General features: G+C 37.3%; 1 protein-coding gene across 2 annotated transcripts; it reads right to left on the reverse strand.

Annotated features, from left to right (window-relative positions):
* Nucleotides 1-67: 67 nt before the first annotated feature.
* XPA (XPA, DNA damage recognition and repair factor) lies at nt 68-24018 on the reverse strand. Of its 2 annotated transcripts, XR_002137139.2 has the most exons (7): nt 23731-24018; nt 16099-16209; nt 12794-12899; nt 10170-10335; nt 8494-8611; nt 5810-6050; nt 944-1151 (listed from the first exon to the last, which is right to left on the reverse strand). XR_002137139.2 is itself a non-coding variant. In XM_019729187.2 (6 exons), the coding sequence occupies exons 1-6, from the start codon at nt 23900-23902 to the stop codon at nt 1003-1005; spliced, it is 822 nt and encodes a 273-aa protein (XP_019584746.2). In that variant the 5' UTR covers nt 23903-24018; the 3' UTR covers nt 68-1002. The 2 variants fall into 2 exon arrangements, 1 of the variants encoding a protein (XP_019584746.2); XM_019729187.2 differs by lacking the exon at nt 5810-6050 and having other exon boundaries at nt 68-1151.
* Between the last annotated feature and the right edge of the window lie 544 nt (nt 24019-24562).

A 24562-nucleotide genomic window follows, 5' to 3' on the forward strand; every position in this document is an offset into this window, starting at 1 on the left:
GGATAAAGTTTTATCAAAGAATAACTTGAAAATACCCAGTTGATCTTAACTTGAAGTTTTATGTCAAAAAAAAAAAAAAAGCACAGCCCCTGTAATCAAGCACATGGGATCAATTCCTCTTACTAGCTGTAACTACCTTGTAATCCTTTTGAGAAGAGGGGAAATTTTCACTAGCTAAACTTGACCCAGATGTCTGGGGTGATGTAGGGTGTAGGTTATCACTTCTTTCCAAGTGCTAAGCAATCAAAGAAGCAAGTTGTCCTCCCTCCCAAGATTAAGGGACCTGTAAGGAACTTAGCACAGTGCTTGCCTGGCAGATGGGAAGCACTCGGTAAATGTTACCAAGTTACGATAAACTTACTATAAGTACCTTCTCTGATCAACAAACAGTGTAGCTGTTTTTTTCATTTTAATCCAGATTAGAAAAGGCCTATCTAAACACTAACATTAGGGTCTGTAGTAGTGAACCCCAGATACAGAAAACACGATCAGACTCCCACACTCACTGTTTATTGTTAGTCAGGACCTGTCCCAGCAGTAGCACCTGCTCCCTGACTTGGAGACAGAAATAGTCTAGGAGTCCTGACCCAGCCTCTGGGGTGCAGGGTTTACCACCATCCCTGTTGATTCTTGGGATAGAATCCAGTTCAGCCAGCTTTTGCCTTTACTAAAAGGTCTTCCTCCTAACCCCATCTAGGGTTTGCCTTGGTTTCTTATTTCTCAATTTTAGCTCTAAACTAACACTTTCAAACCTGCTGTACCACTCAGTTCCCACCCCTGCTGCAGGAAAAAACGACCCAATAGTTTGCCCACAACCAGACCTGCTGGACCTTAAATGAAATTTGCTCTTAAGCCATAACATCCATACTTATTACCAAAGCATTATTTATACAAGTGTTTCATTCATCTGTGAAGACTCTGTGTGTGTGAATTTCGAACAAGACCAATCTAAATTTTCTTTATCGAAATATAAAAGTCTAAAACAGATCACGTCACCAAAAATCACATTTTCTCATATGTCAGTTCATGGCCACACACAGTACAAGTCTTCCGGTACATGTCATCTTCTAGGTTTTCTTCTGGTCCGTACTCATGTTGGTGAGCAACTGTTTCCCTTTTCCATATACTGCTTCTTACCGCTCGCCGTAATTCTAAGAAGAAAAAAAGGCAGTTTTTCAGTGGTGCTATTCAGCTGAATCCTGAAAAATCCTTTGGGGGTGGGAGGGGTTTAAACCAATTGTGGTTTACCTTAACTTTTTAACAAATCAAAATTGAGTATACAAACTTACTTCACTAGGTTGGCCTGGGAAATCATTCATGTCATTGTTGAAGGTATGTGAAAAGGGAGATTCAGAAACGGGGTGTGTGGGTTCGAGAGCAGCAACACAAAAAGAAGAGTAAAAGAACAGGGTTCAGTCAAGCAAATGATGATAGAAGCTGGGGTGATTGAGGACAAGAAGCATTTTTAAGTTCCATGTAAGTCAGGAACTACTTCTGTAAGAGGCAAGTCAAGCTTTGCTTGCAAGATAACTAGGAAGCCAAAAACTGATACTATACTCGTGTTCATCTTAGAAAAACTGCTTGTGCAACTGACCTTAAGTCTATTAAATTATTTATCCTGTAAAATGGGCAATGTTTTAGGAGAGAAATTGCTAATAATTATTGTAAAGTACAATCTGGATCACAGACTATTAAAAGCTAGAAAGAATCAGTCTTTATTTTGCAGGTAGGGAAACGGAGTAAAGAGAGCATGTAAAACCCAGGTCATCTGTTCCAATGTTCAGAACGTTTCCCACCACATCATGTTAAAATGCCATTTTAAAAAGAAGAGTTACATTGGATGCTTTGAAATGCAACTAAGTCAATCACATTTTAAAAGTTCACATTGCATACATAATACCTGAAGAAACCAAATGCTTAGTGTCAATTGGAAATTAATAAGCTAATAACTTCAGTTTCTAGTTTAATGACTAAAAAGCAACACTAACTTTAATTTCTTCTAATCAGACCAATCACAGCCCAGCACTGTCTTTCACAGCAACACCACCTAACGGAGATGATAGTTACCTTTTATACCAACCATAAATGTTAACCAAGTAATCACACATTTTCTTTACTCCATTTTATATCTATGATAAGAAATACCAAAATACTACTTGAATCTTTGTATTTTCAGCCTTTATTAGATCATGAGGATAAGCAAACAGACAGAGCTCTGTTTCAGGCACTGACTGCTCTAAGCACTTGATAAACACATTTAGTCCTCACAACTGTATGCTGCTTTTCATACCTCTGGTATGTATAAATGCACATGGGTTTTGTGTAGAAAGCAGAAAGTACCTATGAAGACATGATGAAGACATGTCCAAAGGACCCAGGAGCTAGCCTGAAGATACTCCCATTGCGCAAACCTGAGATAATTTGACCAAGATAATTAAGGACAGAAATGAACCAATAACATTGAGAAGAATAGGAATTAATGACTCCATACCAATAATAAATAAACAAACAAATGGGGGAAATTCAAATGCTGTAGAATGCTGGCTTCCAACTGGTTAAATGCAGAGGGGATGCTGAAGTTAGAAAATGTTTGCAACCATCATACTCAAAGACTGGTTCAGGCAAGAACCATCGATGAAGGGACGCTAAATTCTAGGGGGAAGTGTTAAAAAATATTTGCATGGCCTTACAATTTTCTTATCAAATAAAAAAACACACCATTGAGAGCAGATAGACATCATACACGTCCAGATATGATGCCCTGAGAAAGACACATCATTTGTATGTTATCCCCAGCCTGAAGTGCATGACAATCAGGAAAAATCAGAAAAGCCCCAAATGAACAACATACTTCTAAAATGTCAGGGTGGAGGAAGGGAAGAGACAACTTAAAAAATGTCAATGTCATAAAATATAAAGGCTGTAGGAATAGTCTAGAATAAAAAAAAAATTAGACTTAGTACCTAAAGCCATATCTGATCCTAGATTGGATCCCATACTAGGTTTGAAAAATCATACAGGGCATTACTGAGTCAGCTAACAAAACCAGAATATGGATGACAGGTTAGATAAAAATATTAACATTACACTTTGATTTTTTAGGAGAACACTCCTTAAGAAATACAAACTAGTATTTTGGGGTAAAGGGTGATAAATATATATGCAACCTACTATTAAATGGTACAGGAAAAAATGTGTGTATAGAGAATGCAAATGGCATAAAGTGTTAACAGTAGGTAAATCTGGGTAAAGCATATATAGGTGTCCTTTCTACTATTCATGAAATTTTATGTAAGTATGGAATTATTTACAAATAAAAACAACAAAAAAGACAAGAGCTAGCTGGAAGGGGCTCCCAATGGCCAAACATTTTGAGCATCAAAATGGGTAATGATAAGAATGGACTTGTATCAAATATATGGTGATGGAAGGAGAACTGACTCTGGTGAACACACAATGGGATTTATGGATGTAATACAGAATTGTACACCTGAAATCTATGTAATTTTACTAACAATTGCGACCCCAATAGATTTTTTTAAAAAAAGGAAAAAAAGAATGGACTGGAACAGTAATTTGAGAATAAGAATCTGAGTCCAAACGGTAGTAAGAAAAGCTCTTCTTTCCAAAAGAAGCCAAATAATTACAAAAGGTTAACAAGAATAGAAAATCACCATTTATACCCTCCCTAATAATAACTGACTCAGGCAAGAAGCATCCCCGTGTACTAAAACAACTGAGTGAAACTTAAGGAATCAGGTGTTCACATAGCGTCAGGTTTGGTAGTATTACAGAAGGAAAAGGGACATTTACAATGGAGAAATCTGGCAGACGCTGCCTTACCCAAACTATCAAACCAGACATCACTCTTAGAAGAGAACTGATATGTCTCCTGATGTGACACACTCGATACATCACCCAGGGGAAGTATTCCTACCAAAAATATTTGACCTGAATCTAATCATGGGCAAAAAGCTGCTAATAAATCCAAATGAAGGGACAGTCCACAAAACAGGTGGCCTGGACTCTTAAAAATGTCAATGTGATGAAAGATAAAAAGGCTGAGGAACTAAAAGATACTACAGATATGCATCACCCTTACTTGGCCCCTGGATCCAACAACTGGAACAGCTAGAAAGAACATTGGAACAACTGGGGAAAGCTATAGATACATGCTAGATAGTAGATTATATTACTGTTAAATTTATAGAGTGTGATCATTGTTTTTTAATTATGTAGAAGAATGTAACTTTTTAGGAGATGACATGCTGAAATACTGAATAAGAATCACAGTGTCAGAAGGTAACTCTTAAATAGTTCAGCAAAATATATATGTGTGAGAAAGAAAAAAAGCGTATGTGACAAACTGTCAACATCTGGTGAAATAAAAATTTGTTTAAATCAGGATTAATATATTTTTCACATTACTTCATTTAAGCAACTTAAAACTTTGGAAAGTAGAGATCAACCACGTACTGCTGAGAATGAGAAGAGGATGGCAGAACAGTCAGAGACTTTAGGGAAAAGATCTGATAGGCCTTGGGAGCGGAGGAAACCTTGGTGGTAGGGCAGGCGGGGCTGTGCCTAGTGGCACTGAAAGCCTAATTAAAGCTGGAAAACAAAACCGTGGTTTACCATGTTACAGCCTCCTAGTCCCACTGGCCTAGACTTTCAGAACACAGAAACCTATGGACTACCTCGCCTGGAAATTTATTAAAATGTTCAGAAAATGTTTGGTCTTGCTACTGATACCTTCAGGGGCTGATTATACTTTTTACCCGAAGAAGTTTTCCCCTAAATCCTCGTTGCAGTGAAAAATTTATACCACACTTAACCTTCCATGTTATTTGGCTTAATATCTTAATTTTGCAAAAGAGGCTACCTGTATTCAAAGAAACCCAATACTGTTTTTGGGTAAACTTATGTAAGAACTAGTTGAGGTAGACCAGATACTTTTAAAAACTTGATGGGAGAGCAGGAAGTTTTTATATAGGGTGCCCCTTGTTAACTAGAAAAAAAAATCACAAGGAAATGACAAAACAACATGTGAAGCTTTGACCTTATTTTGTCCTCCATAAACTGAAGCAGAGTGACAGGGAATGTCCTTCACACTCCCCTGAGAACTCAAAGTCCAAAAATAGTCATAAATTACATATAACCGCAGGCCCAGCATGTACCATGTCCACAAACTTAGAAGGGGCCCCAAAATGAGATTTTCTCACCCACCTCTTTTGGGGGAAAGTGCATAGTAAAAATTGAAGGTTAATTTTCCTTTATTTTAGAAGGCTAACCTCTACCAGTACTAAACAAGAGAAAGCTGAGTATAACTTTTTTTTTTTTAAAGGAAGGCACAGCTCACAGTGGCCCATGGGGGATCGAACCAGCAACCTTGGTGCTACCAGCACCACACTCTAACCAACTGAGCTAACTGGCCACCCCTTGAGTATGACTTTTTAAAGAAAAGCCTCACCTCCACCTTATTTGTGAAGAGGAGGCAAGCAAACCCAAAACATTCTGTGTATGTGCACCAATTGAAAATTCCCATCCAATATCAAGGCCAACACATACTGCATTTTCTGAAATCCACTTAAACTGAGCAGCCATAATTTCTACTTCTGCCTCCTTGGATCTAAGGTCTATTAATAATTTGAATTTGCTGACAATATTCTTTCTTGTCTTTTCATCTTGTCTATGTTTATATGTAGCTTATACTATTGATATTTTTAATTTTCTTCTGTAGTAAGATCAATTGTTTCTCAAACTGCTAAGGTAGATCATACTCTAAAAGCAGGTAAATGTAATCTCTTACCTTTCCATAAAGAAGTAAATTTTGTGTGAGCTTCTTTGTGGATCAAAATCAGAAGACCAAGAGGAACCAGGTTCCAATTTCTTTTTTACTAAAAAACTTTAGACTTGCTTCTACTCCTCTCTGTTCTGAGCCTTCTGAGCAAGCTGCATAGTAAGCTCCTTGTTTCTAACCTTTACAGAGTCTACTCCACTCTCAGCCCTTTGTGGCCTAGTCAGGAGGACAGGAACATATCCACCAACTTCTAAAGTAAATCAACAAGAAGAAGGAAGCCATAATTAAAGAAGGCATTGCACTGACCTCTGCATATTAAACACGAGAAGACAATGGAGTAATGTTTATACAACTGTTTCATATGCAAAAGAAACAGAAAAACATTCTTAGATTTGTAGGGAGTTGGAAGATATACCACTCATGTAACCACTTGGAAAAATTTCCTCAAAAGACATTCTTCATCCAAACAAGAAATGAACTGAATTAAAGAAACCAGTCTTAAGAGGTCAAAGAAATAACTCAGGATAAATTCCGATTCTTCAAGGATGAGGAAAATCCATAATAGTTTATCTGGTGATTAATACAGCAATTGAATATAGTAAGAAAAACAGCCAATTATATTTGAGTTTATATTTATTTTTTAAAATACCTATGAAAATGGTGCAAATCTTTTTAAAAAATGCTCTGTTCTAATATTTAATCTATATGATTATCTTAATAGAATTTTTATAAGAAAAAGCATAATGAAATGAAACTGCCATAATCTTTAATTGTCAAATTACAAAAATTTAGTCACCTTAGATGACATCTTGACCAAACTACAGAAACAGTATCAAAGCAAAACATTACATATAGTACTCTTTTTTCAAATATTTCATCACTTTGCAGGTACAAATTTCTAATTCCTTTATCCATATATTATCGTCTACACTAAAACACCATCAGGAAAGGGGTTTAAGGAGACAGAGAAGAAAGGGAAGAATTGAGGTGATTCAGATAACGGGAGTTAACAAAAACCTTAAACTAACATGTAATTAGTTTATAAACATGCTCTCCTCTTTCATATCCCTTAAGACGCCTTTTACTTTATCCTTCAAGGTTCTCCTTGATATTGGAAGAGTGAAAAGGGCTATGATAGAACATCGAAAAGATTAAAGGACCAAATTCAAAAGACGTCTTTCCAAATCCTCTCAACTGGTCCTTGCAGGTATTTTTGAAGACTGTCATACAGCATTGGCTAATTTGGGGAAGTTCTGGGAAATGCTCTTACATGGCATAATTTAGACAGGAAACCTCTCTACAAAGCCGTATCAATACCCTCTGATTCTGGAATTGATACATTAATTATAATCTATATAGGGATGTATATCAGGATATTTATAATGGGGTTGTCATGATAAACTTTGGATAAACTTCAAACTGTTTCCATTTTTATAAAAAAAATATTTTTAAAGTGTCTATGCATAGACAAGAACTGGAAAAACAGACATTAAAATGTTACTAATGATTGCCTCCGGATAGTAACACTCATGGGATTTCTATGTAGTTTTCTAACTTCCTTGTAGTTTTCTAAACTTTTCTGCACTGCAAATGAATTACTCCTGTGATGAAAAGTTTTGTTTGTTTTTAAGACATCTGAGCTATGGTCATTCACCCTCCAAAACCCCTTCTGAATTCTAAAAACAAAAGCAAACTTATTTATTATGGCTAAGAGACTCATTTTAAATGGATCAGTTTAGCATATGTATATTCCTGTATATACATAAAATACGTGCTATCACTATACACTTGATAGCACTTTGGGACTCTCCAATTACTGTATGAAGAACATTTATGCCCACTTTTTAAGGCTCATTTTAGAGCTTTTGTGACACAGCAAGAAGTGCTCATCACTATCATGGTACTTAGCACACTCTATTCTGATTTTAAGTTTACTGATCTTTCTCTTCTAATGAACTGTGACTCCAGCATTTGTTAGCACAGCGCCTGGAACACAGCTCACATTTACTTACTATTGGGTGCATGGATGGATAGATGGATGAATGAACAGACTTACGCACATATGCATACATGGGTGGATGCATAGACAAATAGAGATAGATGGACGAAAGAAAGGATAGTCACGTGGATAGAGAGATGTATGGAGGAATGAATGTACCAATGCAGACTTTCATGCATGAAAGCCGGGTTCCAGTTCCAACTCTCTAACAGGTAACAGGTAACACGTCTCTCTACCTTTCTGAGTCTTGTAGTCATATATAAAATGAGAGATTCAACTAGCTTACATTGAAAGGTTCCTCCCAGCTGCAAAATTAGATGACTAAAACTTAGGCATGATTTTTTCATTTTAAGCAATTAGAGAGGTTTGCTGGTGGACATTTTTACTTTTTATAACCCTGGTTACATTTAAGATTAAACTGAGGCCAAATCTTGGAGCGGGATACATCCCGGATCCTACGTCTGCCCCTGTATAACAACAGGACCCGCATTAGATGAGGGCTTACATGTTTTTCAGAACTGGAGTACTGTGAGGTGTGGGCCGAGAGCCGCCAACACCAACCTGCTGAGGGCAAACTTGAAGTCTTTTTTCTTCAGGCTACGACAGAACACATCCCAGTCTACTGTGAACCTAGCTAAGGGGCTTTGCAAAGCAGTCAGACACAAACCTTTAGGATGTAAATGTAGCCACTTACCTTTTACTTTTTTATCAAACTTCTTCTGTTTCATTTTTTCTCGGTTTTTCTGTCGAACTTCCTTAGCTTCTTCTAATGCTTCCTGACTACCCCAAACTTCAAGAGCCCTCTTCACAATCTACAACACAGAATCCATATTTAAATGAGTGGTGATTCAGAGTGGTAAAATATTATAAAATTAATTTTTAAACCCATACGCACCAAAGAATGATCTAACTCAAGTATAATTTTTAGATTTACTTGAAATTTAATATTTTAAATATTGATAAACAACTCTATTAATAGCTCTATCTAAACCTATGAAACCCTCAATAAATGTAAATTCGACTATAAATAGAAAAGTTGTCCTCTGACTATAATTGTTTCTAATTCATTCAGCTTTTTCACATGAATCAACAGACGTACATGTAGCCAGTGGGTTTGATGAGTTTTAGCAAGCTCACCCCAAAAGTTTACTGACCAATTAGCCACATCAGGTCTAAGTATGAGGTAATCTCCAAAAATCTCCCACTACAGAAAATCAATCACTACTAATAATCTCCTGAATCAATCAGAGCTTCCATCTGACTGACTAACTTCTGATCTTTAGAATATGCATTTTTAAAAAACTTTAGTAGCTGAATGACCTAAAAAGTCTCTATCATATACCTTTACTCTTTATAAAGTTTATTTACATTCAGGAGAATAATATATACACAAAAAATTATGCTCAGAATAGTTCTCACAATAGAGACTGAAATAACAATCAATGTAGTCAAACTCAAATTTCTTAACATAATAAAGTGACATATTCTTGTTTCCAAAGTTCTAAAATACCACATTTTCCACAATTTAACATCTCTGAAAATGTGGCATCACCAATGTGCTTAATGGTACTTGACAACTCTGAATCGAAAGTGGTTCAGGAGAATTGGACTCTGAGTATAAAGAAGTTTAGGAATATCTTAATAAATCTGTTGCATTTTCCTTTTTATGTTTGCACAAGCATGATATATAGCAAAAAAAATATAATAAGTCTAATGGCACCATTTCAGTAAGTATAAAATAAAAGCACCAAGTGGTAAGGAAGCATTGGGTCAGTTTAATTAGCCCGTTTTATTTTTAATGGTACATAAAATAATGGTGATCAATAGTGTCTTATGTTTAATGAAATTCAGTATATGTTTGGTTTAACAATGTGGTTTCTTAATTTTATTTGAAGATACTAGGATTTTCTAGTATATTCTAACTGAAATTGCTCTAAAGCAATGCCTCCCGATATTTTTTATATAATGGCACAAAAAGAATATTGTATTTGTACCATTCTGGGGTAGATACAGGAAGCTGTTTGTGGCTCAAGGCACCCAGCCTGGGCACGATAGCAGCCCTGGGGATGAGGGTCGTGGGCAGGAAAATGCAGTCTGACTCTTACTCTATGCTTTTTTAGTTTCCCAACTGTACTTCTAATATCACCCAATAGTAATATATTTGCTCCATTGTGCCACACCAAAAAGCAAAATAAGAAAACATGTTATTAAATGTCATTATGTAAGACTGTGACTCATATTCAAAGCAACAAAATGTAAAGGATCTTTTTAACTCTCTATAAGCAAAAACAAAACTAATTATAACTAGTTTATTATTAAAACTTCACCTGCCCCAGCATTTAAAATGACTGAATGTAACTCATTAGAGACCTGTAATTTTAAGTAGAGTTTCATATCACCCCATTGTGAATGATGAGGATTCTTCTTCACAATAAACTTAAGAGCTGGTTCTCTTTTTTCTAAATCACAGTCGTTCAGAAGGTATTCTTGTTTTGCTTCTGTTTTAGTTATAAGCTTGTGTTTATCATCAGCATCTCTGAAAAAAATTAAGTCCATTATATATGTTAGTTATTTTTAATAAACTGTTTTCAAATAGCCCAACAACCTAGGGGCATGCACGCCAAAAGGAACGTATAAAATACTTTCTCCTGCAATTCTCATGATCAAATTAGCAGCATAAAAATTCTAACAGAAAAATACTTTTACTAATTCTGAGAAGCTATATTAGCTGCAAATCCATGTCATTTAACATTTTAAGAATTTTTTTTCTACTTATTTAAATTCCCCCTTTTCCACAAAGGATTTGAAATGACTTATAAGAGTACAACAAATATAAATGAGAACTAAGACTCAATAAGTAAGAAAACATGAAGTAAAGCATAAAGTCAGGATGGGAAGGATACAAGGAATATACAGGTCCAGCTGCCCCAACACAGGTTCCAGTTGGCTCTGAGCTTTTCCAAAGCCAAGGTGAAAATGGAGACATAGTCAATTACATAGTTCTTCTCATCTACATGCCAGGTAGTGTTCGAGGCACGAGGAATACAGCCAAGAATAAAACAAAGCATTGTTTGCGTGAAGCTTACATTTCAGTAAAGAACATAGTAAGCAAACACGGTGACAGACAGAAGTGCTATAAAGAAATATAAAGTATAGTAAAGGAATAGAAACTTTCAGATAGACTGGCTAATCAGAAAAGGCCACTGGTAAGGGGTGTGTGACTAGGGCCCTTAAGAAGCCAGAGAACATTCTGAGTAGCTAGTGAAAGAACATGACTAGCAGAGAGGAGAGCAAAGGCAAAGGCTCCAGGACAGCAGTGAGCTTCGCAACGGGAGCTCCCAGCAACAGGCCGGTGTAACTAGGATGCTTAAGTGATGGTCAAGAGTGATGAGAGAAAATCAGAGATAGGCGGGAGCCTTGTAAAAAATGGTGAAGACAGTTTTCTTCTAAATGGATTAGAAACCACTAAAGAGTTTTGAGTAAAATGCTATATGGAGAAGAGACTAATGGTGCAAAAGTGGGGGCAAGAGACCCGTTACAAGATTACTACTGCGGGGGCCCGGGCAAGAGCTGATGGTGGCCTAGTCTGAGGTAATGGTGGGCGACAGGATGAGAAGTGGGTGAATTCAGGATATGGTTTGAGCAGAGAGCCAAACAGATGTGGAATTAAACATGGGATAGTAGAGAAACAGCCAATGAATGAAGCTGGTTTTACTGAAATGGTAAACGCTGAAGAGAAGGTAGAGGTCAGGGAAGAGACTTAAAAGTGGGAAGACCTTGAAGAAAGCTAAATAATTTGGAAGTATAAACTAAAAGTAAACTACATTGTACTAAAATCATAACCTTTGAGATGCTGAAAGGAAAACGGAATGGAGCACTGTGTTCCTAATTATGTTTAAATTTAAAAAGTGTACTTTTTCCAAACTACCATCCACCTTTCTTTAAATTGGTACATCAGTTGCTTTCATTTTCTCATGGAAACAAGATCATATGTGCTAGTCAGTTTCCAAAGCTATCTGTACTTGAAGGAGAGCGCTAACACTGGGGACCTGAGCCACTCACTGTGTGCCTCAGTGACACTGTATCAGTGGGAATAGTTAACAATCCCAACAGGTGCCAGGACACTTGCAGTCACAGACGTGATCACGAGACCAGAAACATCTCCCATTCTCTCTATCTTCCAAGGAGTCTACTCAACAATAAGACCATGGTGATGGCTCCCAGTGTCTACAGCAGGGACGCTGAAAAGGCAGGTCCTCCAGGCAGGTGAGGAGGAGGCTGTAGGTCTAAGAAGTGGGAGCAGGGAACAGATAAGAAGGCTCAGTAACAATCCAAGACAGGATCTTAAGGTGTGAAAGGCACCAACACGGGACTTGGCCGAGGTAAACAGCAGGGGCAGGAGAACCACGTGGAGTGAGGAGGATTATTCTGTGGTGATATAAAAAGAGGATAACGCTAGGAGGAGAAGAAAATGAATGGCAGAACAATGTGACTTTTCCTCATCTATTCCCTTCCCTGCCTGTTCAGGACAGTAAAAAAGGAATGGAAAGAAGTGTTCTGAGAGTACAAAATAGCTGGAGAAGTTTCACTTCCCTCCTCTCACTGAAGGCCCCAGTCCTCTGACCAAGGAATCAACATACACTGAGACAAATAAGAAACAGGAGGATCCTTAGGGGCTGAAGGAAGAGAAAGGTTAGGAACCAGCCACTGAGAGATGGTGAAAAACCCCGCAGGGCAGCAGAAAGGAAAAGGACACAGCTATGGCAGGAGCTGGGGTACTCCTGCCTGTGTGGAATACTGTAACTTTGATAAGCACTGACTTCCTGTATTTCTTGGGCAAAATGGAAACCATAGAAATATTAGGAAACTCTCAAAATAAAAATCGCAGTTACTAAGAGTATTAAATCCAAATGGATCCAATTATTGTTTTGCCCTAAGCCTATTTATATAAACATTAAACTCTAGCAATGGAGAACATTGTCTGAAATATGTACCTGCAGTTATCACAAGTCGGCAAATCAAAGTGGTTCATAAGATAAGAATCCATGAAGTCTCTACCGCATTCTTCACATATCACATAATCAAATTCCATAACAGGTCCTAAAGAAAAGAACATTAATCTTTTAAGTTTCCTTTTTTAGGACTAGAACAATACATTTTCCTCTATCTTATTAGCTTCTCAACATGTATTTCATGCCTGACACAAATACATTTAGATAAGACAAGATTAAAGCTTGATTAAGTCATCTCACTTTTATCTAAAACAAATTTTAAGAGGATAAAAGGAAATAATATAAGGGGGAAAAAACTATCAATTCATCAAGTATTTCTGAACCCAAACCACATGTGAAGTACTTGTGTTAGCTCTGTATTGCTGCTGTTACAAACTACCACAAATTTAGTGGCTAAAATAACACAAATGTAAGATCTTACGGATCTGTAGTGTATACGTTGACATGGGTCTCAGTGGGCTAAAGTCAAGGAGCTGGCAGGGCTACGTTCCCTTCTGGGGGCTTTGGGGACAGTCTATTACCTGGCCATTCCCCGCTCTGAGAGGCTGCCCACCTGCACTCCTTGACTCATAACATAGCAAACAGGAAGGAAACAAGCGATAATACAGAATTCACTTTCCACTGGGAACCTTTTTCTGCCCCTCCGTTCCATCCCCTACCCACAGAGCAAAGTGTTTCCTCTTCATGTCTCAGTCACTAGATTGTAAACTCCAGAACAGAGATTGTATTTAGTTATACATCCTCGACACCCAGAACAGAAACTACTCTAGGTAGAGTAAAGCCAGATTTTTTAAGGACTTCAAATAACTAGCTAAAGATTTTTATCCTGTAGAAGTGGTTCTCTCAGCAAGTCTGAAAGTTCTACTAGTAAGTCATTAGGTTTATTGCTACTGCCAAGCCCCAATTCTGAGACTGCCACAACTGCCAGTGGGGAAAACGGGGGTTGTCATTTGTTCATATTCCTATCATTGCTTTCCCTTATCTATTTCCAACACAATAAGGTCAGTCACTATTCCACCACCCCTTAATCCTACTAATTTCCAAGTGCCAAGAAAAAACAAAATCACTCTTCTTTATGAAATATTAGAGAGGTATAGCTATAGACAAAAGGAAAAACTGAAAATATATTCAAAGTGATATCTTCAAAAAATTGATTACTTGAATGTATTAAAATGGAGAGAAATTGCACTCAGAAATATAAATTAGGAGGCTACTGTATAGCATTATTAATCAAAAGCCATAAAATGTGCATGCATTTTCCTAATTTTAAAAATTCTTTATAAAGAATTTTATATACATTTTATTTATAAAATATATTATGGAAAATTTTAAATACATATAATAATTTTTCAACTCCATCACACCCCTTACATTTACCATTTGGAACTGGCGGTCTACTCTAGGAAGAGCCTTCCCTCTCCCCCATTCATGTATCTACTTATTACTGATATACAAAGATCTGACAATTAAGTTCGCAAACTTATGCAACGATGTTGCTAACCTTTTTTGATATCAGTGGTATTATTTCTTATGAATTTGTACCAACTGGACAGGTCACCAAGTTTACTATTTGGAAGTGCTGAAAAGGCTGCGTGAAAAAGTTAGACGACCTGAACTTTTCGCCAACAATTCATGGCTCTTGCATCACAATAATGCTCCAGCTCACACAGCACTGTCTGTGAGGGAGTTTTTAGCCAGTAAACAAATCACTGTATTGGAACACCCTCCCTCCTCACCTGACCTGGCCCCCAATGTCTTCTTTCTTTATCCGAAGATAAAGAAAATATTGAAAGGAAGACATTTTGATGACATTCAGGACATCAAAGGTAATATGATGACAGCTCTGATGGCCATTCCAGAAAGAGGGTTCCAAAATTGCTTTGAAGGGTGGACCAGGCGCTGGTGTGAGTGCATAGTTTCTCAGGGAGGACTCCAAAGGTGACCATAGTGATTTTCGGCAATGAGGGATGTAGCACTTTTTCTAGGATGAGTTCCCAAACTTAATTGTTAGACCTCGTATCTCATTGTGGTTTGATCTGCATTTCCTTGATGACTAGTGATGTTGAGTATCTTTTTATTTAACTGTTGGCCATCTGTCTTCCTTAGAAAAATAGCTATTTAAATCCTGTGCCCATTTTTAATTGGATTTGTTTGGTTTTGTTTTTTTTTACTATTGAGCTGTATGAATTCTTTATATATTTTGGATATTAACCCCTTATCAGATTTATGATTCCCAAATATTTTTGCCCATTTAGTAGGATGCCTTTTCATTTTATTGATGGTTTCCTTTGCTGTGCAGAAGCTTTTTATTTGATGTGTTCCCACTTGTTTAGCTTTTTCTTTCATTGCTTTTGCTTTTGGTGTCAAATCCAAAAAATCATCATCAAGACCTATGTCAAGAAACTTATTGCCTATGTTTTCTTCCAGGAGTTTTGTGGTTTCAGGTCTTACATCCAAGTCTTTAATCCATTTTGGGTTAATTTTTGTGTATGGTGTAAATTAGTGGTCTGCAATTACAAGAACTACTCAAAGTGGTTACCATCAGCGTAATTTTAATACAATTTTTCCTTTCTTAAAATGTGTATACATTTTTTTGGCACTCTCTGTATATATACACACGTAAGTGATTTACCAAAACTTTAACCTTAGATAATAGAGTTATATTCTTTTTTTATGTCAGGTCAACCTATCATATACTTTGTAAACCACTTTTTTTCCTCCAAACATAAATAAAAGAATGTCCTAAATTTTATCTGTTAGGGTCTAGCCTCTCATTTCAGCCTGGGTTTTAGCCTCTCGTTTCAGCCTATCTAGATAATTTTGAGTATATATTCTATCAGTCAATATATTAGCTGTCTCTGTCCATTATAAAACAACAGCGAGTATTTAACCCTAAGTACAGCAGGTCCTTCAATAACATTTTGTTCATAGTCATTTCATTATAACATTGATGAAATGCCAGAGGAACTTAACTCTTATTTATATCAATTAGCCTATGGTAAAATTGGTTTTGTTTTATCTCATTTCATTTAAAGTTGCAGAACCTATCAACAGTGGTAATAAGTGAGGAATTACTGCACCTAAAACACAAGTTAAATTCATCATTGCCAAATCTGTTTAATTTTTATCCTACCAGCAAAACTTCCAAACTTAATGACTTTTATAAAGCTAACCTACTCACTAACTAAAATAAGTGTGGCAAATTATTTAACATCAATTTGCAAAGAATTATGCATGTTACTCAAAATGAACAACCTAAGTACCTATTTTCTGAAAATATACTTTACCTGGTTGATGAACAACTTTTCTAATTGTATGTTCTTCTTCTTCTTCCTCTTCCAGAAAGAAGCCTCCTCCTGTGTCAATTGTCTTTGGGGCTGCTTTTACATTAGCCATGCCTACAAAAAATAAGTAAAAGTGGTCAATTATTGAACAAGGTAAGCCCATATGATCCCTTGTGTATAAACAGGAACTTTCACTACATTTACTATATATCAAACAGGATAAGGACTGTCCACTGAAGGTGCCAGCTAGTGCACTATGGTAAGCAAACAAAACAAGCATCAAGGCTGGAGATAAATAAAACAGTCTTTATTCACAAATATATGATTATGTATGTAGAATATCCATTGGAATCTGCAATTAGAATTAAGAAATAACACCTAGGAAGAGATGTATAAAACCTCTACACTGAAAACACCACTGAGAGAAATCAAAGACCTAAATAAATGGAGAAATACACCATGTGCAGATTGGAAGCCTCAATATTGTAAAGATCTCAGCCTCCCCAAATTTATCTATTCAATATGATCCCAGTCAAAACCTCAGGAGTTGGAGGGGTAGTGCTGAGGGGGGCCTTGAGGTGGGAGCAGACAAGCTGATTCTAACATTTATATGTAATAAATGGAGGTTTTAAAGATTTACTATAAAGCTATTTACCATAAATTAAGATAGTGTGATACTGACACGAAGACAAACAAAGAGATCAATGGAATAGGAGAGATAGAAATAGACCTACACATATTTGGTCATTTAATTTACAGCAAATGCTCCAAGGCAATTCTATGGTTAAAAAAATAATAATCTTTTCAGTAAACAACACTGGGATTTATGACAAAAGTGACACTACAAAACAGTGAGGAAAAAATGGTCTTTTCAATAAAGGAACTTTAACCCTACTTCATGCAATATACACTAAAAAACATTTTTTAATCGATCATAATCTTCAATGTGAAACAACAATGCTTCCAGAAAAAAAAAAAAAAAAGAGAATAACTTCATGAACTTGAGATAGCTAAAACTTTCTTAGTGACCTAACATACTAACCATTGGAGAAAAAAATTGCTAAACTGGTTTGAGTAAAAGAACCTCTACTCATCAAAAGACACCATTAGGAGAGTGAAAAGACAGGATGCAAACTGGGAGAAGCTATTTGCAAGATGCATATCTGACAAAGGACTCACATCCAGAATATGTAATGAAACCCTATAAATCAATAAAAGACAAAATACCCAACTGGAAAAAAAAAAAAAAAGGCAAAAGACTTGAACAGGGATTTCACAAATGAGGGTATCCAAATAGCTAGTAAACACATGAAAAAGTTATCATCATTGGTCACTGGGAAAATACAAATTAAAACCATAATAAAATATCACTATATTCCCACCAACAAGGAAAGAGTGACATTAAATGACACATAAGACCAGATGGACTTAATTGATAATTTTAGGATATTTCACCAAAAAGCAGCAGTATATTCAAGTACACATGGAACATTGTCTAGAATAGACCATGTTAGGCCACAAAATAAGTCTCAGTAAATTGAACTCATACCAAGCATCTTCTCTGACCACAATGGCATGAAACTAGAAATCAATTACAAGAAAAAACTGAAAAACACACAAACACAATGGAGGCTAAATAACATGCTACTAAACAATGACTGGGTTAACAATGCAATTAAAGAGAAAATCAAAAGATACCTTGAGACAAATGAAAACATGACAGCCCAAAATCTATGGGACACAGCTAAAGCAGTTCTAAAAGGAAATTTATAGCAATACAGGCCTACCTCAAGAAACAAAAAAAATATCAAATAAACAATCTAACCTTATACCTGAAGGAACTAGAAAAAGAAGAAAGCCCAAAGTGTGTAAAAGGAAGGAGATAATAAAGATCAGTAGAAACAAAAATAGAGTCTAAAAAGACAATAGAAAAGATCAACAAAAGCAAGAGATGGTTCTCTGAAAAGATAAACAAAATTGATAAACCTTTAGCCAGACTCAAGAAGAAAAGAGAGAGGGCCAAAATAAAATCAGAAATGAAAGAGATATGACAACTCACACCACAGGTATACAAAGAATTATAAGGAAACACTAGAACAACTATATGCTGACAAATTGGACAAACTGGAAGAAATGGATAAATTGCTAGACACATACAATCTTCCAAGGCTGAATCAGCAAGTAACAGAAAATCTGAACAGACCAGTAACTGCTAACAAAATCGAATCAGTAATCAAAAAACTCCCAACAAACAAAAGCCCTGGACCAAATTACTTCACAGGTAAATTTTACCAAACATTCCAAAAAACTGAAAAGGAGGGAAGGCTCCCAAACTCATTTACAAGGCCACCATTACCCTGATACCAATACAAAAAAAAAAAAAAAAATAGCCCAACATCCCTGATGAACAACATAGATGCAAAAATCCTCAACAAAGTATTAGCAAACCAAATTCAGCAGTACATTAAAAAGTTCATACACCATGATTAAGTGGGATTTATTCCTGGCATGCAAGGTTGGTTCAATATTTGCAAATAAATTAATGTGATAAACTATATAAACAAAATGAAGGATAAAAATCATATGATCATATCAATAGATGCAGAAAAAGCATTTGACAAAATCCAACACCCATTTATGATAAAAACTCTAAGCAAAGTGGGAATAGAGGGAAAATACCTCAACATAATAAAGGACATATATGACAAACCCACAGCTAACATCATACTCAATAGTGAAAAGCTGAAAGCCTTTTAAGATCAGGAACAAGCCACTTTCACTTTTATTCACCATAGTACTAGAAGTCCCAGCCACAGCAGTCAGACAAAAAATAAAAGCCATCCAAATTGAAAAGGAAGAAGTAAAATTGTCATTATTCACAGATGACATGATACTATATAAAGAGAACCTTAAGATTCCATCAAAAAAACTATTAGAACTAATAAATGAATTCAGTAAAGTACCAGGACACAAAATTAATATTCAGAAATTGGTTGCATTTTTATACACCAATAACAAACTATCAGAAAGAGAGATTAAGAAAACAATCCCATTTAAAACTGCATTAAATAGAATAAAATACCTAGGAATGAATTTAAGGAGGTAAAAGACCTGTACTTGGAAAACTGTAAGACGCTGAAGAATGACAGTTAAGATACTAATAAATGGAAGCATATACCATGTTTGTGAATAGAAAGAATTAACATCATTAAAATGTCCATACTACCCAAATCAATCTACCGATTCAATGCAATTCCTATCAAAATACCAATGGCATTTTCACAGAACCAGAACAAATAACCCTAAAATTTGTAGAGCCCACAACAGACCCCAGATAGCTAAAGCGATCATGATAAAGAAGAACAAAGTTGGAGATATCATGCTACTTGATATTAAACTATACTACTACACCATAGTAATCAAAACATCATGGTAGTGGCATAAAAACAGACACATAAATCAATGAAACAGAACCCAGAAATAAACCCATGTCCACATGGTCAATTAATCTATGACAGGAGGCAAAACTATATAATTGAGTAAAGACAGTCTCTTCAATAAATGGTGTTGGAAAAACTATAGACAGATACATGCAAAAGGATGAAACTGGATCACTGTATACATATAAGAATAAACTAAAAACGGATTAAGGAGTTAAATATAAGACCCGAAACCATAAAACTCCTAGAAGAAAATATAGGCAGTAAACGCTTTTACATCTCTTTTAGTAGTATTTCTTTGGATATGTTTCCTCTGGCAGGGGAAACAAAAGAAAAAAATAAACAAATGGGACTACATCAAACTAAACAGTTTTTGCACAGTGAAGGATGCCATTAGCAAAACAAAATGACAACCTACTGAATGGGAGAAGATGCCAATAAAGGTTTAATATCCAAAATATATAAGGAACTCATACAACTTAACACACAAAACGAAACAATCTGATTTAAAAAATGGGCAGAGGACCTGAACAGACATTTCTCCAGAGGACACACAGATGGCCAATAGACATATGAAAAGATACTCAATGTCACCAATCATCAGGGAAATGCAAATTAAAACCACAATGAGCTATCACCTCACACGTGTCAGAATGGCCATCATCAATAAATCAATAAACAAGTGTTGGCCAGGACGTAGAGAAAAGTGAACCCTTGTGCACTATTTGTGGGATTGTAAATTGGTGCGGCCACTATGGAAAACAGTATGGAGGTCCCTCAAAAAATTAAAAATAGAATTACCTTATGACCCAGCAATTCCACTTCTGGGTATTTATCTGAAAAAATCCAAAACACTAATTCGAAAAGATATACACACCCCCATGTTCACTGCAGTGTTATTTACAATAGCCAAGATATGGAAGTAACCTAAGTTCATTGATAGACGAATACACAAAGAAGATGTGGTACACGTATGCAATGGAATATTACTCAGCCATAGAAAACAGAATCTTGTCATTTGTGACATGGATGAACCTAGTAGATATTATACTAAGTGAAATGTCAAACAGAGAAAGACAAATACCATATGATTTCACTTAAATGTGGAATCTAAAAAACAAGATAAATGAACAAACAAAACAAACTCATAGATATAGAGAACAAACTGAATGGCTGCCAGATGGGACGGGGTGGGGGAATGGATGAAAACGGTGAAGGGATTACGAAGTACAAATTGCCAATTATAAACAGTCATGGGAAAAGAAATAGTCAATAATATTATAATAACTATGTATGGTGTCAGATGGGTACAAGACTTATCAGAGTGATCATTGTGTAAGTTATATAAATGTCTAATCACTATGATATACACCTGAAACTAATATAACATTGTATGTCAAATGTAATTGAAAAATTTTAAAAGAATGTTCACAAAAGTTTTCTTCACGATAGCTCCAAACTACAAACAACCCAAATATCCACCAAAAGGAAAAATGGAAGAATTGTGGAATAATACAAAAGAATACTATACAGCATATAAATAAACAAACTATCAAAACATGCAACAACATGGATGAATCTGGCAGATATTATGCTGAGCAAAACTAGCCAGGCACTGTATGATTCCATTTACATGAGGTTGAAAAAAAGATACTATTACTAATCAAATGGTTAGAACAATAGTTATGTCTGAGGGTTGGTGATTGACTAAGACATGGCATTAGGGAAAGTTCTAAGGTTCCGGAAGTGGTGGCTGTGATTACATGAGTATTTGGATAGGAAAATTCAGATGAGTGCATTTTACCTATCAATGTATATACATTATAATTCATTTTTGAAAAAGACAAATTTAATGGTATTATCCTGCTTAAGTCACTCCCCTTTTTTGGCCTCAATTTCTTCCCCTATTAAATAAAGGGATTATAACAAGCCTATTTCTACTGTTACCAGTAATTCTCATACTAGACTATATTACCTGTTCACCTCTCTATATCCATCCATCAGACTGAGTGTTTTACCTCTGTAATTCTGATAAACATTCCATGAATATCTACTGGATGGATAGAAATCAATAAATATACCAGAATGATATTGATTTCATGAATCGTGTAGCACATAACTGGAATGACCAAGAGTGCAATGAGAATTAAGAAGAGGGGAAGCTAAAGTAGTCAAGGCTGTAACTAGAGCAGGACCCTGAACAACACTAAATCACGCCATAAACAAAGCCCAGTTTTTCTCAGCTGCTATGCCTTACTGTTTCGCCAGGCCCTCAGCACCACTTCTTAGCACCACATTCTAAGCAAGTTCTTCCCAATCTTTTTCATGGCATATGTCAGAGCACATACAGAAAATGGAAAATTGTACAGTACATTGAAACAAGCCTGAAACTACTGCAAAGATGAAAATCTCAGTAGCCTATCAAAGTCTTAAAAGCACAGCGGGTTGTATGCAATACTACAACACAGTTCACTTCTTGGGTAACTGCCTAAGAAATCTTACAGAGTATTCATTCTACCTTGCTTTCCATGACCAGAAGTTTAATATTAGTTTATGCTCTATTTTGCATCCATTCTACATCCATTTAGTACAAATTCTCCTCAGTTTATAATGGGGTTACATCCAGAGAAACCTATCATAAATAGAAAATTTTTTAAGTCAAAAATGCATTTAATGATGTGTTAAATAGTTTTCCACTATCTTCCCTTCCCAAATGCCCACTGTCTGTTTTTCATCCAATACATTTTGTTTCTGTTTATGACTGTGTTTTTTGAATACACATCTCTGCTCTATAGTAGTCTTTAATGTTTACAACATTAAAAAAAGAAAATGCATTTAATACTATACTGTAGAGTATCAGTTGTTTACCCACATGGTCACGTGGCTAGCAGGGAGCTGTGGCTCAGCATCCCAAGAGTATAGTACTAGGTATCGCTAACCCAGGAAAAGATCAAAATTCAAAGTATGGTTTCTGCTGAATAGCATTCACACCATCGTAAGTCAAATCACTGTAAGTTGGGGACCGTCTGTACAGATCTAGAATCCTTTATAGGATCATAAATATTAATCAATGCAAATGAACAACTTTTTCTCCTGACTCTAGAATGCCTCAAGCCGAAAAAGGAATTAACACACACACACACACACACACACACACACACACACAAGCAATAAGGACAAGACCGGAATTATTAAAGGTGGCTGGAATTTGCAGATTCAGTGTATGAATATCAAGACATGCAGTCAGACCCAGACTCCTCACTCTTCCTTACTTCTGACTGATGCAAAAGGATAGCAGATAACACAGCTTTAAACTGTGCTCAACTACTCACACAGTATGGGATTAGCTTTAGGAACACATGTACTTCACGTTATAGAGCTAGCCCTGAAGACCCGAACTATATTTTAGGCACCCTGGGGAAGATTATTATTTGACCACAGTGGAGAATTACACATATTAATACATACACGACAGATAAGCAGTGAAGGGCTGCCCTAAGAAAGGAGGAAGATGCAATCCAGGCAATAACAGCCTTTCTTCCTAAGGGTAGGAGAGATGCCTTGTGTAGCAGAGGCAGCTGGTGGCAAGAAAGGCCCTGAACCCAGTGTCGGATGACTCGAGTTCGAGTCCTGATCAGCCTGTGCACTTACTGAGATGGACCTAAGCAAACCCCTTTTTTCTTGTCCGCAATGACCACCTCACTAACACGGATACCAAACCCTGCCCTAATCTTCCAGGTTGGCTCCGAGAATCAAACATATGAAGCACAACAGATGCTACTCTGTTAGCCCCGCGAAGGCGGTAGCTACTGCCTCTCTGCTCCTCTTGGTGCCTTGCGCGTAGCAAGCATCGCGCTGGAGCCGGAATACGCCCTCTGAGGACGAAAGCAGAGGCGGGTGCAGATTACTGAAATGGGTACCGGTCTGAAAGTTTTCTACAAGGATCATCTCGGGGAATGGTGGAGGCTATCGGAAAAGAACAGAAAGGGAGCGCTGCGGCGCTGACGGGCACTAGTGGGCACCTCCAGACGGAGAGGGGGGCTGCACCCCCAAGCTAAAGACCGCAGCTGGGTCGCCCAGGTGCAGTGAGGAAAGCCCGGGGCTGGGAGTCCGGAGGCGTAGACGCCACACACGGGACGCGGCACCGCCTGGCCCGCCGGGAGAAGGAAGGGGCAGGCGCCGCCAGGGCCCAAACCTCCGGTAGCCGCAACCTCCGCCGTCGGGTAGGGCCGGGCCGCCAGCCGGGCCTGGCGCAGCATCAGTGCCCGCTGCCGCTTCCGCTCGATGCTCGCCCGCACGGAGGCAGTCAGCTCAGCTGGCTGTTCTGAAACCGCCGGTTCCTGCGAAGTTCCCTCCGCCGCCGCCATCTCCAATTCTGACAACCGTGGCTCTAGCACAGCGCACGCGCATTGGCGCCTCGAAGCGCTCCCACAGCCCGGTCGCCGGGCCAGCACCGCCTCCGCGCGGGCTCCATTGCGAGCGAGCGCGCCTGCGCGTTTTGAGGACGACCCGGCGGACGGGAGGGACCGTGGGCAGTCTGAGCGCTCGCTCGTGGGGGCCGGGAATATCTGCTGGCTGGTAGCCTGGGAGAAGGGTGGCTACAGAGATCATTTTTTAGGACCTGGTCATCTTTAAAATGATAGTGTCGCTTGGTGGTTCAGAATATGGGCTTTGGAGTCAGACGTACATTAAGTCCTAGCTCTGACATTTACTGTATGCGTGATCTTGAACAAGTTATTCACCTGAGTCTAGTTTCTTCAGTAATAAAATGAGGATAATAACGGAACCACTTCTTGGGTTGTTGGGAACATTGGATGTAAAGACTTTCAACACAATGCCTGGCACATAGAAAGCTTCCCAAAATGATGGCAGTTAGTAGGAATAGTAGTGTCAATCAAGAGAGATGAATACATGATTGATCTGAATTTACTTTGAAGGCATGGCCTAGGGGACGGAGCCTTAGATTGCAAATGAGGACACCCGGGTTCATACTCTCACTTGCTGTGTGGTCATAGGCAAATGCAGCA

This window comes from Rhinolophus sinicus, linkage group LG04 (assembly GCF_036562045.2).
Source record: "Rhinolophus sinicus isolate RSC01 linkage group LG04, ASM3656204v1, whole genome shotgun sequence".
Lineage (NCBI taxonomy): Eukaryota > Metazoa > Chordata > Mammalia > Chiroptera > Rhinolophidae > Rhinolophus > Rhinolophus sinicus.

Bases quoted from the DNA above. Each gene is read 5' to 3' on its own strand.
- XPA (XM_019729187.2), bottom strand. From the start codon at position 23,902: ATGGCGGCGGCGGAGGGAACTTCGCAGGAACCGGCGGTTTCAGAACAG. The intron at 10,336-12,793 runs GTACATATTTCA...AATTTTTTTCAG, and splicing joins CCGACTTGTGATAACTGCAG to AGATGCTGATGATAAACACA. The intron at 8,612-10,169 runs GTCTCTAATGAG...TCTGTGTTGTAG, and splicing joins AACTCTACTTAAAATTACAG to ATTGTGAAGAGGGCTCTTGA.